Raw genomic sequence first — 23410 nt, 5'->3', positions numbered from 1 at the left:
TTGCCTTAGACTTAAGGTGGGCAGCATTATTATGTTGTTGAGAAATTTGAATACAAAACAAGGACTCTGCAATGGTACACGATTAGTTGTAACATCATTGAATAGAAATGTTCTTGAGGTAGAGATTTTAACAGGATCAGTTAAAGGTGATAAGGCATGCAGAAAGATTGCCACGCAATCTGTCCTGGGCAATTCACTTATTGATTTGGCGAACGTCTCTGTAATCTTCTAAATTTTATTTTTGTTTTCCGTAATGCAATTTACTAATTTATTAATTATGACAACTTTGTTGTTTATCGTGTAAAATGGCTGAAAGTAAATAGACATGGGTACATCAGTTTTCTTTTGCATTTACAAGATTTACATGCTCCTCGGCACATTTTCTGATTATAGTGTATTCCAGTCAACTCATTAGTTCTCCATTTAGTACAGATATCTGTGTCCCATCCACAGCGGTCTTCGGCATCTAACTTTCTGTCTTCAGGGCTTCTCTAGACACAAGGTTGAGTATAATAGGTTTTGCAGTCTTTAGGAATCCTCGAGTGTCAATTTCCAGAGGGATCTGTAAAATTAGATTTATCAGGTTAAGGGTAGGTTCACATGAGAGTATAAAAATCGTTTAGAATTTGATCCAGAAAAGTGGGATGTTTTGTTTCTCACTTCTCATTCGTGTGCAGTCCGTTTTTTATAGCAGCAGATATTAACCCCTTTACAACCCAAGGTGGTTTGCACGTTAATGACCAGGCCAATTTTTACAATTCTGACCACTGTCACTTTATGAGGTAATTACTATGGAACGCTTCAATGGATCCCCCTGATTCTGAGATTGTTTTTTCGTAACATATTGTACTTCATGACTGTGGTAAAATTTCTACGATATGACTTCCGTTTATTTGTGAAAAAAATGGAAATTTGGTGAAAAGTTTGAAAATTTTGCAATTTTCCAAATTTGAATTTTTATGCCCTTAAATCAGAGAGATATGTCACACAAAATAGTTAATAAATAACATTTCCCACATGTCTACTTTACATCAGCACAATTTTGGAACCAAAGTTTTTTTTTTATTGGGGAGCTATAAGGGTTAAAAGTTGACCAGTGATTTCTCATTTTTCCAACAAAATTTACAAAACCATTTTTTTAGGGACCACATCATATTTAAAGTCACTTTGAGGAGTCTTTATGACAGAAAATACCCCAAAGTGACACCATTCTAAAAACTGCACCCCTCAAGAACTTTATTAACCCTTCAGGTGCTTCACAGGAATTTTTGGAATGTGGAAGAAAAAAATTAGCATTTAACTTTTTTCACAAAAATGTCACTTTAGACCCAATTTTTTTTATTTTCGCAGGGTTAACAGGAAAAAATGGACCCCAAAATTTGTTGTGCAATTTCTCCTGAGTAAGCAGATACCCCATATGTGAGGAAAAAACACTGTTTGGGTGCACGGCAGGGTTCGGAAGGGAAGGAGCGCCATTTGACTTTTTGAATGTAAAATTTGCTTGAATAATTAGCGGACGCCATGTTGCATTTGGGGAGCCCCTGATGTGCCTAAACAGTGGAAACCCCCCACAAGTGACACCATTTTGGAAACTAGACCCCTCAGGGAACTTATCTAGATGTGTGGTGAGCACATTGAACCCCCAGGTGCTTCACAGAAGTTTATAACATTGAGCCGTAAAAATACAATTTTCACATTTTTACAACAAAAATGTTTTTCAGCCCCCACGTTTGCATTTTCATAAGGGTAACAGGAAAAATTGCACCATGAAGTTTGTTGTGCAATTTCTCCTGAGTAAGCAGATACCCCATATGTGGAGGAAAACCACTGTTTGGGCGCGCGGCAGGGTTCGGAAGCGAAGGAGCGCCATTTGACTTTTTGAATGTAAAATTTGCTTGAATAATTAGCAGACGCCATGTTGCATTTGGGGAGCCCCTGATGTGCCTAAACAGTGGAAACCCCCCACAAGTGACACCATTTTGGAAACTAGACCCCTCAGGGAACTTATCTAGATGTGTGGTGAGCACCTTGAACCCCCAAGTCCTTTACAGAAGTTTATAACATTGAGCCGTGAAAATAAAAAAATCTAACTTTTTCCCCAAAAATGATGTTTTAGCCCCAATTTTTTTATTTTCACAAGGATAAGAGGAGAAAATGGACCCCAAAAACTTTTGTGCAATTTCTCCTGAGTACACCAATACCCCATATGTGGGGAAAATACAGTGTTTGGGCGCACGGCAGAGTTCAGAAGGGAAGGAGCACTGTGTGACTTTTTGAACACAAAATCGGCTGGAATCGAGAGCGGACGCCATGTCGCGTTTGGAGAGCCCCTAATGTGCCTAAATAGTTGAACCCCGCCACAAGTGACCCGATTTTGGAAACTACACCCCTCAAGGATTTTATCAAGGGGTATAGTGAACATTTTGAACCCAGAGGTACGACACAGAATTTGATGACATTAGGTCATCATATTGAATAAGTTGTCATTAGTCTTGAGCGCAAGTGCTCGCTACTTGAGTTTGCATCGGGTACTCAGGTATGCACCATGTATCACGGGTGCTCAAGTGAAATGCTCGAGTCCCCGCCCGCATGTTTCACGGTTATTAGACACCCCAAAAAAAACATGCGGGGATCGCTCGTGCATGGCAGCCAATCCCCGCGAGTTTTTTTGGGCCGCGAAGCATATGGGGCGGAGACTCGAGCACCCGCGATACTCAATGCATACCCGAGCAACCGATGCAAACTCAAGTAGTGAGCACTTGTGTTCAACACTAGTTGCCATATCGTCATCTTTTTTTTTTTTTTTCCTTTTGAAAAAAAAAAACAAGCCCAACCCTGACCCCAACCCTAACATTAGCACAACCCTAACCCCATCCCCAGCCCTAGCGTTTATTTTTTACGCCGTTCCTAGTGCGGTATAAGTGATTAGACTACCTTATTCTTCGGATCGGTGCGACTACAGAGATACCAGAATGATATCGGGTTTTTATGATTGGCAGCTGTCACACACTAAAAGACATATTTTGTAAACTCTAGTTTTTGCATCGCCATATTTTGAGAGCTATAATTTTTCCATATTTTGGCCGACAGAGTCATGTGACAGCTTGTTTTTTGCGGGATGAGTTGAAGTTTTTATTGGTGCCATTTTCAGGCACGTGACATTTTTTGATCGCTTTCTATTCCAGCTTTTGGGAGGCAGAATAAACAAAAACCAACAATTCAGGAATTGTTTTTTTTTACATTTTTTTATTCTACTCCGCGTGTGGTAAAATTGATAAGGTAGCTTTATTCTTCGGGTCAGTACGTTTACAGCGGTAACACATTTATATCGTTTTTCTATGTTTTGGCGCTTTTACACAATAAAAGCAATTTTATAGAAAAAAAAATTTTTTTGCATCGCTTTATTCTGAGAACTATAACTTTTTGATTTTTCGGATGATGGAGCTGTATTGTGACTTGTTTTTTGCGGGACAAGATGACGTTTTCAGTGTTACCATTTTTTTTTATATGCGTCTTTTTGATCGCGTGTTATTCCATTTTTTGTGTGGCGGTATGATGATAAAGCATTGTTTTTTGCTTCGTTTTTTTTTTTTTTTACCGTGGTCACTGAAGGGGTTAACTAGTGGAACAGTTTTATAGGTCAGGTCGTTCCGGACGCGGAGATACCAAATATGGGTACTTTTATTGTTTTTTTTATTTTTTTTCCATAATAATATTTATTGATGGGTACATTATATTTTTATTTTTGGTGGATTTTTTTTTTTTTTTTTTTTTCTATATTTTTACAATTTTTTTTAAAACATTTTTTTCACTTTCTGAGAGTTTTTTTTACTTTTTTACTTTGTCCCACTCTGGGATCGCCTGCATAGCACAGGGATGGAACACCATCCCTGTGCCATGCAGGCAGTCAGCGCTGCACAGTGAGAAGATTGTTTGGTCATGCACTGCGCATGACCAAAAAATCTTCCTGCTGTCTGGTGACCCGGATGTTGTCATGATGACATCGGGTCGTCATGGCAACACCCGGGAAGCCGCGGCAGACAGCGCTGGAGGCCGGAAGAGGAGGTGAGTATTGCGATCACCTCCCCTTAGCCTCCGCAATGCTGCGATCGACTTCGATCGCAGCATTGCGGGGGTTAATGTGCTGGGAGCAGTGCGGGACCGCTCCCTGCACATAGTACCGGGTGTCAGCTGTGACAATCAGCTGACACCCGGCGGCGATCGCGCCCGCACAGCCTGTGTGCGCGCGCGATCGCGATGACGTACTAATACGGGTCAGGCTCTTAAGTCCCAGGGCACAGACGCGTATTAGTACATCATGGGCTTTAAAGGGGTTAATCGTTTACAAGACCATTTACAGTTTCCTATGTTAAAGAATGGTAATGTATCCACATTGGCTCCCAGGTATACATGCATCCTTTGTAGGGTTTAATGTGGCGCCCCTGCGGGTTCAGTCGCCACAGAGGTACTGCATCCGTGGTGCCTCACTCACTGGTAAGGAAAGAGTACAGCCTGGGACCCCAACACCTGCATCCAACACTACACTGCTCCAGGCCGGCTGGAAGGGCAAGATGCACTGTGTTCTGCTGAGCCCTGTCCCTGGCTGGAGTGGGGGGAACCAAGTAGTGGGTGTGGGTGGAGGAAGGAGTTTAGGGGAGCATTTGTTAGGAGTATAAATAGGGGATCCATCTTAGTTAGAGGCAGTGTGTAAAGTAGTGAGTCTGAGAGAGAGGTGTCTGTGTCCAGTAAGAGGAGCAGGTGCTCTGCAGGAGCTCTGCTCCAGAGTGGGCCTGGTAAATGAGGCCCAGCGGAGGAGAGAAGAGGAGGGGAGCAGAGGAGGAAGGCTCCGGTAACTAAAGGGGTCCCAGGGGTACGGAAGGAGCAGGAAGCCACCCGTACGCTCTAATCTGTCAAGTGTCAGAGGGACCAGGCCGCAAGAAGGGAACCAGTCCCTAGGCTTGTCGTGTCGCTTCAAGCCTCGGCTAGGAAACCGGAGGCTTCTGACTTTTATGGTGCAGTTGCCATACTCGCATCCGGGTAGCCAAGAAAGGTAGCCGTGTAGGATCAGGGAACTCCAAGTGACCCTGAGGGATCCGAGGACTTGGGACTCAGTTTGTGAGGCGCAGGGCAGGAGGGAGAGACGCAGCGCGAAAAGTCGGCTGAGGAAAGGAACATATAGAAAGGGGGTCTCGATAAGTACTCTCGAATTGCCGGAGGGACTTCTGAACCCCTGCTTGGTGAACGCAGCGCGACGCGGGAAGCGGTAACCTGTACAGTGTACCTGAGGAATCTAAAAAGAACTGTGAGTAAAATTGGACGACTGCACTCCACTGTCTCTGTCGGTTATTGCTGCTGTGTAGTGTTGAGCGAGCACTAAAATGCTCGGGTGCTCGAAGCTCGGGCCGAGCTCGCCGTGATACTCGGGTGCTCGACCCGAGCAACGAGCCCAATGTTAGTCTATGGGAGACCTGAGCATTTTTGCGGCGGCACCCCCGGCAGTCTGTTGAAAGCCTAAAAAGTGCCCAAAACGATAGTGACAGTGCTCAAATGACATGGGGACAGCATGGGCATCGCCCCAGGAAGCATTTCTGACCCCCAGGTCACTGCTGTCAACAACGTGGTCAGAGGTTTGAGGCTGCCTGCCCACGTTGCGGATTCCAAGCGTTTTTGATGCGGAATTTCCGCAGCCGAAACGCTTGTAAAACGCTTGGTAATCCGCACCCCATGGTCCCCAATGGGATTCCGCAAGTTCTATGCACATGCTGCGGATTTTTCCGCAGCGTTTATGCTGCGTTCAAAAATCCGCAACATGTCAATTAATTTTGCGTTTCTGCAAGCGGAATTGCCTTTGTCCAATGCAAAAAAATCGCAAGGCAATTCCACATGTGGAAAACGCGCGATAAACGCGAGAAAAACGCGCGATAAACGCGTGTGGAATTCCGCATGCGTTTTTCCGGGAGAGGACTTGCAGAAATGAAGCAGAAATTTTCTGCTTCATTTCTGCAACGTGGGCACATAGCCTGAAGCCACTTTTACGGGCTCACAATAAAACGTTCAAAAACGAAACTGAAACTGTTTTCCTGTGACTTTCCAGGGTAAAGACTTGTGTATAAGGTAAAATAAATAACCAAAAACAAAAATACCTCATACACCCGCGGCTCTGCTCCATAAACGCGCGGCTTCGCTCCGTACACCTCGTACACGCGGCTCTGCTCTGCACACTCGTACACGCGCGGCTCGGCTCCGTACACCTCATACACGCGCGGCTCCGCTCCGTACACCTCATACACGCGCGGATCAGCTCTTCTCCGTACATCTCGTACACGCGCGGCTCCGCTCCGTACACCTCGTACACACGCTGCTCCGCTCCGTACACCTCGTACACGCGAAGCTCCGCTCCGTACACCTCGTACACACGCTGCTCCGCTCCGTACACCACGAACACGCGCGGCTCCTCTCCGCACACCTCGTACACGCGTGGTTCCGCTCCTCGTACCTCGTACACGCGCGTCTCCGCTCCGTACACCTCGTACACGCTCGGCTCCGCTCCATACACCTCGTATATGTGCGTCTCCGTTCCGTACACCTCGTACACGTGCAGCTCCGCTCCTTACACCTCGTATATGCGCGGCTCCGCTCTGCTCCGTACACCTCGTACACACGCTGCTCTGCTCCGTACACCTCGTACACGCGTGGATCCACTCCGTACACCACAAACACGCCTGGCTCCGCTCACCTCGTAAACGCGTGGCTCCACTCCGCACACCTCGTACACGCGTGGCTCCACTCCGTACACCTCGTACACGCTCGGCTCCGCTCCATACACCTCGTACACGCGCGTCTCCGCTCCATACACCTCGTACACGCAGCTCCGCTCCGCACACTCGTACACATGCGGCTCCGCTCCGTACACATCGTACACGCGCGGCTCCGCTCCGTACACCTCGTACACACGCGGCTCCGCACACCTCGTACACGCGCGGATCCGCTCCGTACATCTCGTACACGCGCGGCTCAACTTATTTAGCTCTGTATGGCGGTATTATCTGGGCGGTGTGTTATTTAGCTCTGTATGGCGATATTATCTGGGCAGTGTGTTATTTAGCACTGTATGGCGGTATTATCTGGGCGGTGTGTTATTTAGCACTGTATGGCGGTATTATCCGGGCGGTGTGTTATTTAGCTCTGTATGGCGGTATTATCCGGGCGGTGTGTTATTTAGCACTGTATGGCGGTATTATCCGGGCGGTGTGTTATTTAGCATTGTATGGCGGTATTATCTGGGCGGTGTGTTATTTAGCTCTGTATGGCGGTATTATCCGAACGGTGTGTTATTTAGCTCTGTATGGCGGTATTATCCGGGCGGTGTGTTATTTAGCTCTGTATGGCGGTATTATCCGGGCAGTGTGTTATTTAGCTCTGTATGGCGGTATTATCCGGGGCGTGTGTTATTTAGCTCTGTATGCCGGTATTATCCGGGCGGTGTGTTATTTAGCTCTGTATGGCAGTAATATCTGGGCGGTGTGTTATTTAGCACTGTATGGTGGTATTATCTGGGTGGTGTGTTATTTAGCTCTGTATGGCGGTATTATCTGGACGGTGTGTTATTTAGCTTTGTATGGCAGTATTATCTGGGCGGTATGTTATTTAGCTCTGTATGGCGGTATTATCTAGGTGGTGTGTTATTTAGCACTGTATGGCGGTATTATCTGGGCGGTGTGTTATTTAGCTCTCTATGGTGGTATTATCTAGGCGGTGTGTTATTTAGCACTGTATGGCGGTATTATCTGGGCCGTGTGTTGGGGTACTCTGCCTCCCTCCCCCTATGTGCTGCTGGCCTCACTCTGCGTGTCCTCCTGCCCCGTTGGGTCAGTTACTAGATCATCCACCACATCCTCCTCTTCCACTTGCGCACCACGATCATCCTCCTCACTTCGTGGCAATTGTGTCTCGTCATCGTCCACCTCTTGTGACAAATTGCCAGCGTCACCTTCCTGTGGCCGGGGCTGTTCAAATATTTGGCCATGGGATCTCCTCTTCCACCACTTCAAGCGGAGCAGGCGAGGGGCCCAAATATGGAAATGGACCAGTGAACAGCTCTTCAGATTGTCCAACTGTGGGATCAGTTGCTGTCTGACGACACTCGGCATGGTGGGAGAAAGGAGCATCAGGGTGAGGAGGAATATGCGGTCGAGACTCACAGCTACTAAGATTTGACCGTGTGGAAGACAGACCGGAGGTGGTGGTGCCCAGGTAACTGGAAGTATTATCTGCTATCCAATTAATAACCTGTTCACACTGATCAGTTCGCAATACTGGTGTTGTTCTGTGCTTCCCTAGTAATTCGGTCAAGAAGTGGGAGCGAGAAGATGTGGCTGTTGGTGGTGGCACATTTTCACCTTGGCCACGGCCCCGTCTTCGGCACGCACCATCACCAGAACGTCCAGTTCCACGTCCCTTGCCACGCGCCTTGCCCATTGTAAAGGAAGTAAAATAGCTTACACTCGCACTATCAATGGAAAAAGGGTAATATAAAGTAGATTAGAACCGTGGAAGAGGAAAACCACAGTTCTATTTCTCTGGCCTATACCCGACTATTTTAAACAATCTGAACAATCAGGGAGAAACTATTACTGTTTTTCTTTACGGAAAAAATACCAAAAGCTGAATAATAGAGATTTTTTTTACCGTAGAATGGCAAAACCACAGTTATTGTTTACTGGGGTATACCAGACAATTTTAAATAGATATATTTGCAGCTGAACAGTGAGCGACACACTCAAACTGTTTTTTTTTAGGCAAAAATGGCCCAAAAGTGGATAATACAGAGGTTTGAACCGTGGAACTGCAAAACCACACTTCTATTTCTCTGGCCTACACCAGACTATTTTCAACAATCAGGGACACACTATTATTTTTTTTTTTTACGGCAAAAAATGCCAAAAGCAGGATAATAGAGATTTGTTACCGTGGAACGGCAAAACCACAGTTCTATTTCTCGGGCCTACACCAGACTATTTTCAACAGATATATTTGTGTCTGAACAATCAGGAGACACTATTACTGTTTTTCTTTACGCAAAAAATGCCAAAAGCAGGATAATAGAGATTTTTCACCGTGGAAAGCCACAGTTATAATTTACTGGTGTATACCAGACTCTTTTAAACAGATATATTGGTGTCTGGATAATCAGCAGACACTATGACTGTTTTTCTTTACGGAAAAAATACCAATAGCTGGATAATAGAGATTTTTTACCGTGGAACTGCAAAACCACAGTTCTATTGCTCGGGCCTACACCAGACTATTTTAAACAGATATATTGGTATCTGAACAATCAGGAGACACTATTACTGTTTTTCTTTACGTAAAAAATACCAAAAGCTGGATAATAGAGATTTTTTTACCGTGGGACGGCAAAACCACAGTTATAATTTATTGGTGTATACCAGACTCTTTTGAACAGATATATTTGTGTCTGAACAATCAGGAGACACTATTACTGTTTTTATTTACGGCTAAAAATGCCAAAAGCAGGATAATACAGAGATTTGACCCGTGGAACTGCAAAACCACAGTTCTATTTCTCGGGCCTACATCAGACTATTTTCAACAGATATATTTGTGTCTGAACAATCAGGGGACACTATTACTGTTTTTCTTTACGGAAAAAATACCAAAAGCTGGATAATAGAGATTTTTTACTGTGGAACAGTAAAACCACAGTTATAATTTACTGGTGTACACCAGACTTTTTTAAACAGATATATTTGCGGCTGAACAGTGAGCGACACACTCAAAACTGTTTTTTTTCAGGTAAAATGGCCCAAAAATGGATAATACAGAGGTTTGAACCATGCAACTGCAAAACCACACTTCTATTTCTCTGGCCTACACCAGACTATTTTCAACAAATATATTTGTGTCTGAACAATCAGGGAGACACTATTACAGTTTTTTTTTACGGCAAAAAATGCCAAAAGCAGGATAATAGAGATTTTTTACCGTGGAACGGCAAAACCACAGTTATAATTTACTTGTGTATACCAGACTTTTTTAAATAGATATATTTGCCGCTGAACAGCGAGCGACACACTCAAACTGTTTTTTTTAAGGTAAAAATGGCCCAAAAGTGGATAATACAGAGGTTTGAACCGTAGAACTGCAAAATCACACTTCTGTTTCTCTGGCCTACACCAGACTCTTTTAAAAAAATATATTTGTGTCGAACTGTCACAGACACACTTTTTTTTTTTTTGGGGGGGGACACCAAAAGGTTAATAAGATGGGTATTTGTAGAGTGTGAAGGAGGAAAAAAAAAAGAGGATTTAGATGAAAAAAAAAGGATTTTTCCTGGCCCCCGAGACCTGGAGCTAAGTCCAGCAATTTCAGCAACAGGAGCAGCTCACAGGACTGTAATGCAGCGTTTGCTGGTATAACCACTGCGTCTCCTATATAGCCTGCCTGCCTGATATCTGGGATGGAGATTAGTCCTGAGAAGGACTGTTTGTTTGATATGGCAGCCTTTACAGACCCTACACTAACTATTTTGCAGTATATATCTCTCCCTAAATCAGCAGCGCTGTCCCTACACTGTCTGATCCCAGCCGTCTGTGTCCAAGATGGCGGCGCCCGGTTTTAAATACTCGAGGTGACGCTGTGCGGCCAGTCAATCAATGTAATGCCCACAACCAACATGGCTGCAGCATTACAGTGACTGGCTGGAAATCCCTGCATGTTCATTGGCTCTGTAAAGAGCGCCAAACATGCAGGGCGGAGACCCGAGCTCCCGCCCGAGTAACCCGAAAATGCTCGGTGCTCGCCGAACATCCCGAGTAGCATGATGCTCGGGCAAGTACCGAGCAGTGTCGAGCATGCTCGCTCAACACTACTGCTGCGCCATCATCCCTCCTACGTTACAACGCCCTGCATCCCATCTATCAACTCTGCCCCAGGGGCCCGCTCCACCTGTGGGGAGCAGAAACATCCCAGCTGCCATCCCATCACCCCCGGAGGTCTGAAGCAGCGCTGGTAACTATTACCAGAAACCACAGGTGGCGTCACGAGACAAACTGTTAACAACAACACTAAAACCCCTTTTAAAGAGTGACCCCAGGGTACGGGCCCGGGAGCCGACTGCCGTGACATCCCACCGAAGGTAAAGGCCCGGGTACCGAGTTCCCCCATATCCCCCCTGGGCGAGTCATTTAACACAGCCCTAGCTTACAGTACCTATGCTTGCCTAGCAAATCTTACTGACATTCCCATTATTCTCAAGCTGTTTCTCAGGAGCGCACTGCTCCCTTGCCTCTCATTTGCTAGGGGGAGGTGTGCTGCTGAAGATTAAAGGGAATCAGTCAGCAGGTTTTTGCTACCTCATCTGAGAGCAGCCTGATGTAGGCAAAGAGAAGCTGAATCCAATGATGGATCACCTTATTTATTGGGTGCAGCCATTCTGACACAATCAGAGTTTTTCCATTTAGCAATACAGATCTGAGGAAGCTAACCCCGCCCACACCAGGCTCTGTATGTACAATGTCCATAGACAGTAAGGTGCCTTTCACAGCAGGAGGCATTTCCGGATCAGGAGGCACACACTGCTGTGTCCCAGCAATGATAAGCTCTTGGTGCTAAAACAATCATTGGAAGTAAACAAAAACCACAGAGCTTGATAAGAGAGGCATTGCTGAAATCTGTGTTTTAAGCATTACCACATGCTGTCTCCAGTTTACATAGCAAAAACCTGCTGACAAATCCCTTTAACCAATCAGACTGGCAGCATAAATGTGCCACTGGCCAAAACTACGCACTCTCCTATTCTCCAAGCACAGGCAGCATTACTGCTATAGCATCGGCGGGGTAAGGCACGTACACCAGATTTAGCAATCTCTAAAATAGGTGAAGACGGCTGTAGATTCTCTCATCTGAGATAATCAGGTCGATTATGCAAATGATACTCTGATCAAACTTTTTTCAGACTTTGATCAGAGTGTCAACATAGTGTGATCAGATTCTCTCAGATGAGAGTATCGGAGCACACTGCCAGGAGAACATGGACAACAAAATTTCTCCATGTTCTCCATTGTGTGCATGTGTGGAAATTGGACTGTACTCAGATGTCATCCGAGTGCAGTCCGATGATTTCCATGCACTCATTGGAAAATATGGTGGTGTGAGCAAGCCCTAAAGCAATTTGCTTGTACTGTAGAGGTGGTCATTAACATAGGGAACAATCTATACATTACAGAATTAATAATCCCTAGAGGATTTTTAGGAGTGCATTTACACATTTACATTTTGGCAAACTGCAGTCTAGCTTTTTCCTTCCACACTTCCTACCACACTTTTTCCTTCCACTCAACTTTCCATTAATATGCTTGGATACAGCATTCTGTGAACAGCCCGCTTCTTTAGCAATGACCTATTGTGGCTTACCCTCCTTGTGGAGTGTGTCAATGACTGCCTTCTGGACATCTGTCAAGTCAGCAGTCTTCCCCATGATTGTGGAGCCTACTGAAACCGACTAAGGGACCTTTTTAAACGTGTTGGAAGCCTTTGCAGGTGTTTTTGTTAATTATTCTAATTTACTGAGATAATGACTTTTGTGTTTTCATTGGCTGTAAGCCATAATCATCAATATTAACAGAAATAAACACTTGAAATAGATCACTCTGTTTGTAATGACGCTATATAATATATGAGTTTCACATTTTGCATTGAAGAACTGAAATAAATTAACTTTTTGATGATATTCTAATTTTGTGAGAAGCACCTGTATATATACTTACTGGAGTGTCTTTACACGTTCGGAAAGAGAAGTTCTACAGTATCAGGGAGATGACTGATTTCATATTGATCATGGCAAATCTCATCCCTATGCAGTTCCTTGGTCCAGCTCCAAAGGGTAGAAAGGTGTAAGGGTCTTGTGTTTCCCTGTTCTCTTTACTAAATCTGTGCATGAAAAAGATATAACAAAAAACGAAAATGAATACTGCTTGACCAGCTTAACATTTCAACCAAAGTGTAAAGACCCTCAAACACATCAAAGTAAAGCAATCCGACCCCATTGATTGCTGCAGAATTGGCCGGCTACAGTGGCTTGTGAAAGTATTTTTCGAGGGTTTGCATCAGATCATGTAAAGTATATGCTTACAACTGTGAACATTTGGTTTACTTTTTTATTGTGAAGCAAGCAACAAATAGGACAAAATAACTGAAAACTTCAGTGAGCATAACTATTCACCACCTTTGAGTCCTTTGGAAGTGCATTGAGCTGTAGGGTGCATTGCTGCAAAAGGGAAAAAAAACAAAAAACCTCTTTAAATCTTCTTCCTTAGCGAGTGTGAACGAGCTGAGTGTGACCGGAGCGTAAGTGCAAATGGAAGTAAGTGTGTGACTTGTTTTTCAGTGAAGAGGTATTTGGGAATCCTGCAGAAAATACCTGTGTGAATTGCGGTGAGTTGCTGAATTGTGACCTGCTGAGTGCTTTTCTACCTGTTTAGTTTTATTGGGCTTTTTAAAACCTATTTTCTCACTAAAGTTTTACAGTTTCTTAGTTTACTACCTGTGTATTTAAGGGTTAACTACATTTCATTAAAATCCTGAGGTGTAGCTATACTCACAAGGGATTAATTAAGGGTGAGGGGTCATAATTAAGGGTTTATAAGGGGCAGCTGGTTGGGGCATCCAGTCCTTTGGAAGTGCATTGAGCTGTAGGGTGCATTGCTGCAAAAGGGAAAAAAAAAAAAACCTCTTTAAATTTTCTTCCTTAGCGAATGTGAACGAGTGCAAACGGAAGTAAGCGCGTGACTTGTTTTTCAGTGACTTTGGATTCAGGGAGTTTGGAAGGGAGGAATTTGGACTGAATTGCTGTCTGTATTTTATTAATTCTTTACATTTCTTTTTACTTAACATTTCTGGCTAGTGCAATCCCGATTAGGAAATGAGTTCCATTATTGGTAATGCTATCCAGTGTACATCTTGCCACATGTATGCAATCCTTGAACAGCCGGGCGGGGTTGCATACTGCTGCGCGAGATGTGTGCATGTTGTGCGTTTGGAAGCCCAGGTACTGGATCTAAATGAGCAGCTGGCAACACTGAGATCCATTGACAATATGGAAAGGAGTCTGCTGCTCACTGAGCAGCAGCTCACTGGGGTAGATGTGGGGGAGGGTGGTAGTAGGGAGCTGCAGGACAGTGAGGCCGCTAGCTGGGTGACCGAAGGGGGGGTAGAGGTTAGAGTGCCAGGGAGGCTAGTCCTGATCTGGCACACCCCAATAAGTTTGCAAAGTTGGCAGATGAGGGGGGTGACGGTACAGGAGTAGCACTGCTGCAGCAAGGCATGTTCCCTGAAAGCCGGAGGAGTGTCAGCTCCAGTAAGGAGGGAAATAGGAGAGCAGGGCAGGCCAGGCAGGTGCTGGTAGTGGGGGACTCAATTATTAGGGGAACAGATAGGGCAATCTGTCACAAAGACAGGGATCGTCGAACAGTGTGCTGCCTACCTGGCGCTCGAGTCCGGCACATCGCTGATCGGGTTCACAGATTACTGGGAGGAGCTGGTGACGACCCAGCGGTCATGGTGCACATTGGCACCAATGACAAAGTTAGAGGTAGGTGGAAGGTCCTTAAAGATGATTTCAGGGAATTAGGCAGCAAGCTTAAAGCAAGGACCTCCAAGGTGGTATTCTCTGAAATACTACCTGTACCACGTGCCATGCCTGAGAGGCTCAAGAACAGGAGTAATAAGGAGGGATTTGGGTTCCTGGAGAACTGGGCCAACTTCTCAGTTGGCTACAGACTCTACGCTAGGGACCGGCTGCATCTCAATGGGGAGGGTGCCGCTGTGCTGGGGGAGAAAATGGCTAGAAGGTTGGAGGAGTGTTTAAACTAGGGATTGGGGGGGAGGGTATTCATTTTATAGGGGGGGAAGATAGTGTCGATAGTGACCTGGGCACAAATAAAGAAATTGGGGGTGGGGTTAGAACAGTCAATAAAGTAAGAAGGAATAGAGGTACAGAGAGATAAAATGCATGTACACTAATGCCAGAAGCCTCACCAACAAAATGGAGGAATTAGAATTTATTTTGTTGGAAAATAATTATGATATGGTGGGGATATCTGAGACGTGGCTGGACGAGAGCCATGACTGGGCAGTTAATTTATAGTCTGTTCAGAAATGACCGTACAAACAAGTGAGGGGGGGTGTGTGTGTTTTTATGTAAAATCATCCTTAAAACCCATCTTGCGGGAGGATATATGTGAATCTAATGGAAATGTAGAGTCCCTGTGGGTGGAGATAAGGGGAGGGGGAAAAAATAATAAATTACTGATAGGGGTTTGTTACAAGTCTCCAAAAATAATGGAAGCAGCGGAGAATATCCTCGTAAAGCAAATAGATGAAGCAGCGACTCAAGGAGAAGTCATTATTATGGGGGACTTCAACTACCCTGAAATACATTGGGGGACAGAAACCTGTAGTTCAAGCAAAGGTAATAGGTTTTTGACAACTATGAGAGACAATTACCTTTCACAACTGGTTAAGGACCCAACAAGAAGGGGGGCACTGCTAGACCTAATATTAACCAATAGGCCAGACCGCATATCAAATATATGAGTTGGGGGTCACTTGGGTAATAGTGATCACAAATTAATAAGTTTTCATGTAACCTTTAATAAGATGTGTAGTAGAGGGGTTACAAGGACACTAAACTTCAGGAAGGCAAATTTCCAATGGTTGAGAGATGATCTTAGTGCATTAAACTGGGACAATATCCTGAGACATAAAGCTACACAAAGCAAATGGTAGACATTTATTAGCATCCTGAATAGGACCTGTGCACAATATATACCCTATGGGAATAAACATGCTAGAAATAAGAGGAAACCGCTATACATAAATAGAGCTGTAAGGGGCGCAATAAGTGACAAAAAGAAAGCATTTAGAGAACTAAAGCAAGTAGGTAGTGATGAGGCATTAAATAAATATAGAAAATTAAATAAATTCTGTAAAAACCAAATCAAGGCAGCAAAGATTGAGGCAGAGAGAATCATTGCCAGAGAAAGTAAAAATAATCCCAAAATATTCTTTAACTGCATAAATAGAAAAAAACTAAAAAATGATAGTGTTGGCCCCCTTAAAAATAGTCTGGGTGAAATGGTGGATGAGGATGAGGAAGAGGAAAAAGCCAATATGCTAAATGATTTTTTTTCAACCGTATTTACACAAGAAAACCGCATGACAGAAAACATGATTAGTGATAACAAAAATGCTCCATTAAATGTCACTTGCTTAACCCAGCAAGAAGTACGGTGGCGTCTAAAAATCACTAAAGTTGACAAATCCCCGGCCCCGGATGGGATACACCCGCGAGTACTGCAGGAATTAAGTAACGTCATAGATAGACCATTATTTTTAATCTTTAAAAATTCCATAATAACAGGGTCTGCACCACAGGACTGGCGTATAGCAAATGTGGTGCCAATATTCAAAAAGGGGACAAAAACTAAACTTGGAAATTATAGGCCAGTAAGATTAATCTCTACTGTGGATAAAATCCTGGAGGGTTTCTTAAGAGATGCTATACTAGAGTATCTGAAGAAGAATAACCTCCTGACCCAATATCAACATGGGTTTACGAGGGACCGTTCCTGTCAAACTAATCTGATCAGTTTTTATGAGGAGGCAAGTTCCGGACTGGACCAAGGAAATGCAGTGGATGTTGTGTATATGGACTTTTCAAAAGCTTTTGATACGGTTCCACACAAAAGGTTGATACATAAAATGAGAACAATGGGGATAGGGGAAAATATATGTATGTGGGTTAAGAATTGGCTCAGTGATAGGAAACAAAGGGTGGTTATTAATGGAAACACTCAGACTGGGTCTCAGTTAACAGTGGGGTACCACAGGGGTCAGTATTGGGCCCCATTCTTTTTAACATATTTATTAATGACCTTGTAGGGGGCATACAGAGTAATATTTCAATATTTGCAGATGACACTAAACTCTGCAGGGTAATCAATACAGAGGAGGAGGACAATTTTATATTACAGGAGGATCTATGTAAACTAGAAGCTTGGGCTGATAAATGGCAAATGAGCTTTAATGGGGATAAATGTAAGGTAATGCACTTGGGCAGAGGAAATAAAATGTATAATTATATGCTTAATTGTAAAACACTGGGCAAAACTGTAACTGAAAAAGACCTGGGTGTATTGGTGGACAACAAGCTCACGTTTAGTGGCCAGTGTCAGGCAGTTGCTGCAAAGGCAAATAAAATTTATGGGATGCATTAAAAGAGGCATAGATGCTCATGAGGAGAACATAATTTTACCTCTATAAAAGTCACTAGTGCGACCACACTTAGAATACTGTGTACAGTTCTGGTCTCCGGTGTATAAGAAAGACATAGCTGAACTAGAGAGGGTGCAGAGAAGAGCGACCAAGGTTATTAGAGGACTGGGGGGTCTGCAAATCCAAGACAGGTTATTACACTTGGGGTTATTTACTGTGGAAAAACGAAGGCTTAGGGGTGATCTTATTACTATGTACAAGTATATGAGGGGACAGTACAAAGACCTTTCTACTGATCTTTTTACTCTGAGGCCTGAGACGGGGATAAGGGGGCATCTTCTACGTCTGGAGGAAAGAAGGTTTAATCATAATCACAGACGGGGATTCTTTACTGTAAGAGCAGTGAGACTATAGAACTCTCTGCCTCATGATGTTGTAATGAGTGATTCACTATTAAAATTTAAGAAGGGCATGGATGCCTTTCTTGAAAAGTATAATATTACAGGTTATATATACTAGATTCGATAGGGCGTTGATCCAGGGAACTAGTCTGATTGTCGTATGGAGTCGGGAAGGAATTTTTTTCCCCAATGTGGAGCTTAGTGTTTGCCACATGGGTTTTTTTTGCCTTCCTCTGGATCAACATGTTAGGCTATGGGTTGAACTAAATGGACTTAGTCTACCTTCAACCTTAAAAACTATGTTACTATGTTAAAGTCAGTACTTTGTAGAGCCTCCTTTTGCAGAAATTAAAGCTGCAATACATTTTGACAGACCGAAATAGGTTTTGCTCAAGAATATCCCTCTATTTCGAACCATCCACCTTTCTCTCTACTTGGACCATTTTCCTTGTCCCTGCTGCTAAAAAACATCCCCACAGCATGATGCTGCCACCACCATGTTTCACTTTGAGGATGGTGTTATTGCGGTGATGAGCTGTGCTGGTTGGTGCCAGACATAGCATTTACCGTAGTGGCCAAAAAGTTAAATTTTGGTCTCATCTGATCACAGCACCATCCTCCATACATTTGAGGAGTCTCCCAAATGTATTTTAACAAACTCAAAATGAGCCTTACAATTTGTGTGTAAATAAAGGCTTTTTTCTGCCCACTCTTCCATAAAGGCCACATCCATAGAGTGTGAGGCTTATTGTGGTCGTATGGACAATACTCCAGTCTCTGCAGGCGAACTCTTCAGCTCCTTCAGGGTTATTTTTATTATTATAGCGCCATTTATTCCATGGCGCTTTACATGTGAAAAAGGGGTATAATACAAGAACAATTACAATAATCTTGAACACAATGTGACAGCGACTGGTACAGGAGGAGCGAGGACCCTGCCCGCGAGGGCTCACAATCTACGAGGGATGGGTGAGGATAAAGTAGGTGAGGGTAGAGCTGGTCGTGGGTTAAATTTTGGTCTCTGTGCTGCCTCTCTGATTAATGCCTTCTTTGCCCGGGCTGAGAATTTTGGTGGACGGCCCTCTCTTGGCAGGTTTGTCATGGAACCATGTTCTTTCCATTTGATGATAATAGATTTGATGGTGCTCCGGGGATCATCAGAGATTGGGATTTTTTTTATAACTCAACCTTGACTTGTACTTCTCATCAACTTAATCCCTGACTTGTTTGGAGATCTCCTTGGTCTTCATGGTGTTGTTTGGTTAGTGGTGCCTCTTGCTTAATGGTTTTGAATTCTCTGTGCCCTTTCAGAAAAGGTGTATATATACTGACAGACCATGTGACACTTAGATTCATAGGTGGACTACCTTTCACTGATCATGTGACTTATGAAGGTAATTGCTTGCACCAGAGATTTTTAGGGGCTTCAAAATGGGTGGATACATTTGCACATGCCAATTTTTAGTTATTTGATCCAATAAATTTAATTTGTACCTATATTTTTCTCACTTCACTTCACCAACTTAGACTATTTAGTGCTGATGCATCACACACAAATCAAAAGTACAAAAATATTTAAACACAGGTCGTAATTTAACAAAATAGGTAAAAAGCCAAAGTGGTTGAATACTTTCGCCAACCACTGTATTTAATATGATTGAGTTTTTCTCTTTATACTCATTGGCCCCGATTCATCATTGCCTTTGTTAATTTTTTGTGTAGTTCTGTGTGATTTGTGCCCTTGTTTTATTTGCACTCAATTCTTTATTCTATTTGTGCCCTTTTTTTAAAGTATATTTTATATGTGCTTGCCTGTTTTTTTCTGCTTTGTGGGCAGAGTTTATCAATTCCAGATGTTTTCTCCTGATTTTTAAAATGTCGCAAAACTTGGCGCAACTTCACTTCAGTCCCCCTGATGTACTTTCATATACGCCCAAATTTTAACACAATTTTTGCGCCAAAAGTACCAAAAGCAGTTCAAGACAAGAAAAAAGCCAATTTGTGGCATTATGCCAAATTCATGATTTGCTTGCGTCCTTTTGATGAATTTGGCACAAAAATGACAAGTAATACAAAAAAAGTATTTTTTTCACAATAAATGCCCCCACATATACAGTGTATGATACCTTTCAGGTCGGAAATCCTCTGAATCAGGCCACAACTCAGGGTCACGGTGCAGCACAAAGACTGGGATAACAGTCACCATGTCCTTTGGGATAGTCACTCCATTGATCTCAGTTGTGGTTTTGCAAACACGTTCCAGTCTCCCAGCTGCGGGATAGAGTCTTAAGGTTTCATAAAGCACCATATCAAGGTACTCCATCTGCTTCAGAGCTTCATATGTTGGAGGAGCCTGAAGACAATGAATACATTGAATACTTTGATTTTTGTACTTGAGATCATCTTCTAATGTAATCAGACATTCATAAATTTTCCCCACATTCGCCATTGATAGCAAGTTGTTACAAATTATGTTATTAGTACTGTATTTTTCAGACTATAAAATGCATTTTTTCCCAAAAATTTGGGAGGAAAATGGATGTGTGTTTTATAGTTATGGAGCTTTACCTGGCTCGCTGTGGGGGGGAGATGGGCGGCGGTGGAGAGGGGTCATAAGAGGCAGGAGCAGGGTCGCCACTGCAGGAAGCTGGCGGCAGGAGTGGGGCGATGCTGTGGGCCCTGGGCTGGGAGAAAGGGGTGTCCAGGCTTTGCAAAGCAAGGGAGGGAGGAGCAGAGCCCCCGCTGTGTACAGTGACCTCTCCGTGTTCTCCAGGAAAATGGTGCCAGTGTCAATGCATGTGCAGATTGAGATATTGGCTCAATGACGAGCTGAGACCTCACTCTAGGCTATGGATTTTTACACTGAAGGTACCTATTAAACCAGCATGACAGCGCTTTTATGCCCATACGTTTAGTTTAACATGCCTGGTCCTGATGACAGCTTCAAAATGTTATTTACTATTTTCCGGTGCATTTTAAAGTGCGAAAAATATGATAATTAATTTTCCATGTGAGGCATGTTTGTTATTTTGGCCATTATTATGTCTATTTTGGCTTTAATGTGGAAGCTTGTTTAGAATCTTGGAAAACCTGCTTACTAATGGTTTGTACATACTCACATACTGGAGTGCTGGCCGGGAAAACACTGCTTAAAATATGCACTTTTTTGAGTGGGGGAAAAGGTACTGCACAAACACTGAAAGAATTAGCATGCTGCAGAATTTAAACTGCCAAAAATCTGCAAGGAAACTCAAGCAACATGGGCATGAGATTTCAGGAATCTCATTCACTTTGCTGGGACTATAAGGACTCATGCAGACGTCTGTGTATCTCGGTCCGATCATGGACCGCAATGCACAAACTGGCCTGCTCCAGGTTTCGTGGGCCCCGGGCGAAAGAGTCTCAGTGGGCCCCTTTAACACATACCACAATTCATGATGCAAAGATACAGCAGATAAATATATATATAATACAATGCCAAAGATTTCAATGACTTCTTAAATTACATGAGTGATATCTATAGTAACTTCTACAATAGCTCAGAAATCGGCAAATCCTTGCCGCGCACAGTGCAGACTGGACAGTATAGTCCTCCATACAGTATTATGGGCACCACATAGTCCTCCATACAGTATTATAGGCACCACATAGTCCTCCATACAGAATAATGGACCCAATATAATGCTCCATACAGAATACTGGGTCCCATATCTTGCTCTGTACAGTATTATGGGCTCCATATATTGTTCCTTACAGAATAATGGACCCATATAATGCTCCATACAGAATACTGGCCCCCATATAATGTTCCATACAAAATATTGACCCCCCATATAATGCTCCATACAGAATATTGGCCCCCATATGATGCTCCATACAGAATAATGGACCCCATGTAATACTGAATGCAGAATACTGGCCCCCATATAATGCTCCATGCAGAATACTGGCCCCCATATAATGCTCCATGCAGAATACTGCCCCCCATATAAAGCTATATGCTGTATAGGCCCCATATAAATGCTCCATGCTGTATGGGCCCCATATAAATGTTCCATGCAGGATGGCCCCATATAAATGTTCCATGCAGGATGGGCCCCATATAAATGTTCCATGCAGGATGGCCCCATATAAATGTTTCATGCAGGATGGCCCCATATAAATGTTCCATGCTGTATAGGCCCCATATAAATGTTCCATGCAGGATGGGCCCCATATAATTGTTTCAAGCAGGATGGCCCCATATAAATGTTCCATGCAGGATGGCCCCATATAAATGTTCCATGCAGAATGGGCCCCATATAAATGTTCCATGCAGGATGGCACCCTATAGATGTTCCATGCAGGCTGGGCCCCATATAAATGTTCCATTGTTCCATGCAGGATGGCCCCATATAAATGTTCCATGCAGAATGGGCCCCATATAAATGCTCCTTACATAATGGGCCTATATAGTGCCCCATGCCTCCATACATAAAAAAATCAAATACTCACCTCTCCTGCTGCCGCTGATCTGCTCTGGACTCCTCAGCGTCGCCATCTTCCCGCTCTCTTCGCTGTGACAGCTCAGCAGAGGGCGTGCTGGAAAGACGTCATCGCACCCTCTGACCTGAGACGTCACAGTCAGGAGATGCGGAAGAGACAGGAGCTGCGGAGGCACGAGGAGAGGTAAGTATTGTGCTGGGGCCCTGAGCAAGCAAGGGGGGGGGGGGTCCTCTGCTCACGGGCCCCATAGCGGGGTGTCCGATGGTGAGTGGGCTCCCCGCCAACTGAGGGCCCCGGAACTTGCCCAGGTGCGCTGGGTGCTGACGCCGTCCCTGAAATACAGTATATGAAGCTGTCATGCTCCAGTCAGGAGACCTGTGACCAAGATCCACGGATGTCTGCATGAGCCCTTAAAAGCTTCGTATGATGGCAAAAACACAACATGTGAACAAGCCCTTAAAGCTGAAGACAGGAGCAGGCCATGTCTAACTGGAAGAATATTTCGCTTTTTTGACAAAAGAGGACAATTATTTTAACTGAAAAAGTGCTGTGTCTAAAGTGCTGAACATAATATTAAATGCTATTTTCTGCATCAAATAATAGTTCTACTATTAGAATGAAATAGTAATTGTCAGTCATCACACTGTTGATGAGAATGTGCTGGAAAAGCATTTATTTCGATATATATTTATATTAAGTAAATGGCATTACTTCTCATTACTTCTCTATGTTGTACCATTATACTAGTTATTTCCTGAAAACAAAAACAAAAATTGGAACCCAAGCAAAGTAGAGAGTCCAAATGCACGACTATATATCAAGAACCAAAGTTGTTGTAAAAGGGTAAAAATATGTCCAAAACAGAACCCCTGACAAAGTATTTGTGAAATGCTTGTTGTGTGTATGGTGTATGGGGGGGGGCCTTACCATTTTTCTGCTACTATTCCTTGTACCTTTTCTAATTCTCTTTTCAGAAAATCATTCTTTTGGCACTCCAATTTAAATTACGGCAGTCTATATATTATACTCTTTTGGGCATTTTGTATGCACTGTCTTATTATTGTGACTAGTTCCATGTTACTATGGGTATTTCCCCATCAATATGTCTTTGTGCCGGTTGTGTTGGATGTATTTATAGTAGTTGTAGTTATTTTCCCGGGTAAATATTTTTGGCCCTGTTTGTATCTATGATTTTTGGTTCTGTACATGTACTCCCAATGTATCTATTT

The 23410-nt window shown here is 43.6% G+C and overlaps 1 protein-coding gene across 2 annotated transcripts in view; it reads right to left on the bottom strand.

Annotated features, from left to right (window-relative positions):
• Positions 1 to 233: 233 nt before the first annotated feature.
• The window catches only part of LOC141156705 (cytochrome P450 3A29-like), a 64460-nt gene continuing 41283 nt past the window's right edge, over positions 234 to 23410 (bottom strand). The window contains exons 11-13 of one of the 2 annotated variants that reach the window (XM_073642984.1): positions 19823 to 20049; positions 12789 to 12951; positions 234 to 562 (exon numbers count right to left, since the gene is read on the bottom strand). In XM_073642984.1, the coding sequence (XP_073499085.1) occupies positions 12822 to 12951; positions 19823 to 20049 (357 nt within the window). In that variant the 3' untranslated portion in view covers positions 234 to 562; positions 12789 to 12821. The remainder of the gene's footprint in view (positions 563 to 12788; positions 12952 to 19822; positions 20050 to 23410) is intronic. The other variant, XM_073642993.1, reaches the window with a different exon arrangement.

This window comes from Phyllobates terribilis, unplaced genomic scaffold (genome assembly GCF_046119375.1).
Source record: "Phyllobates terribilis strain yellow unplaced genomic scaffold, ASM4611937v1 Scaffold_1__5_contigs__length_1240528914, whole genome shotgun sequence".
In the NCBI taxonomy this organism is placed as follows: Eukaryota; Metazoa; Chordata; class Amphibia; order Anura; family Dendrobatidae; genus Phyllobates; species Phyllobates terribilis.
This window is presented reverse-complemented; position numbering and strand designations above follow the sequence as displayed.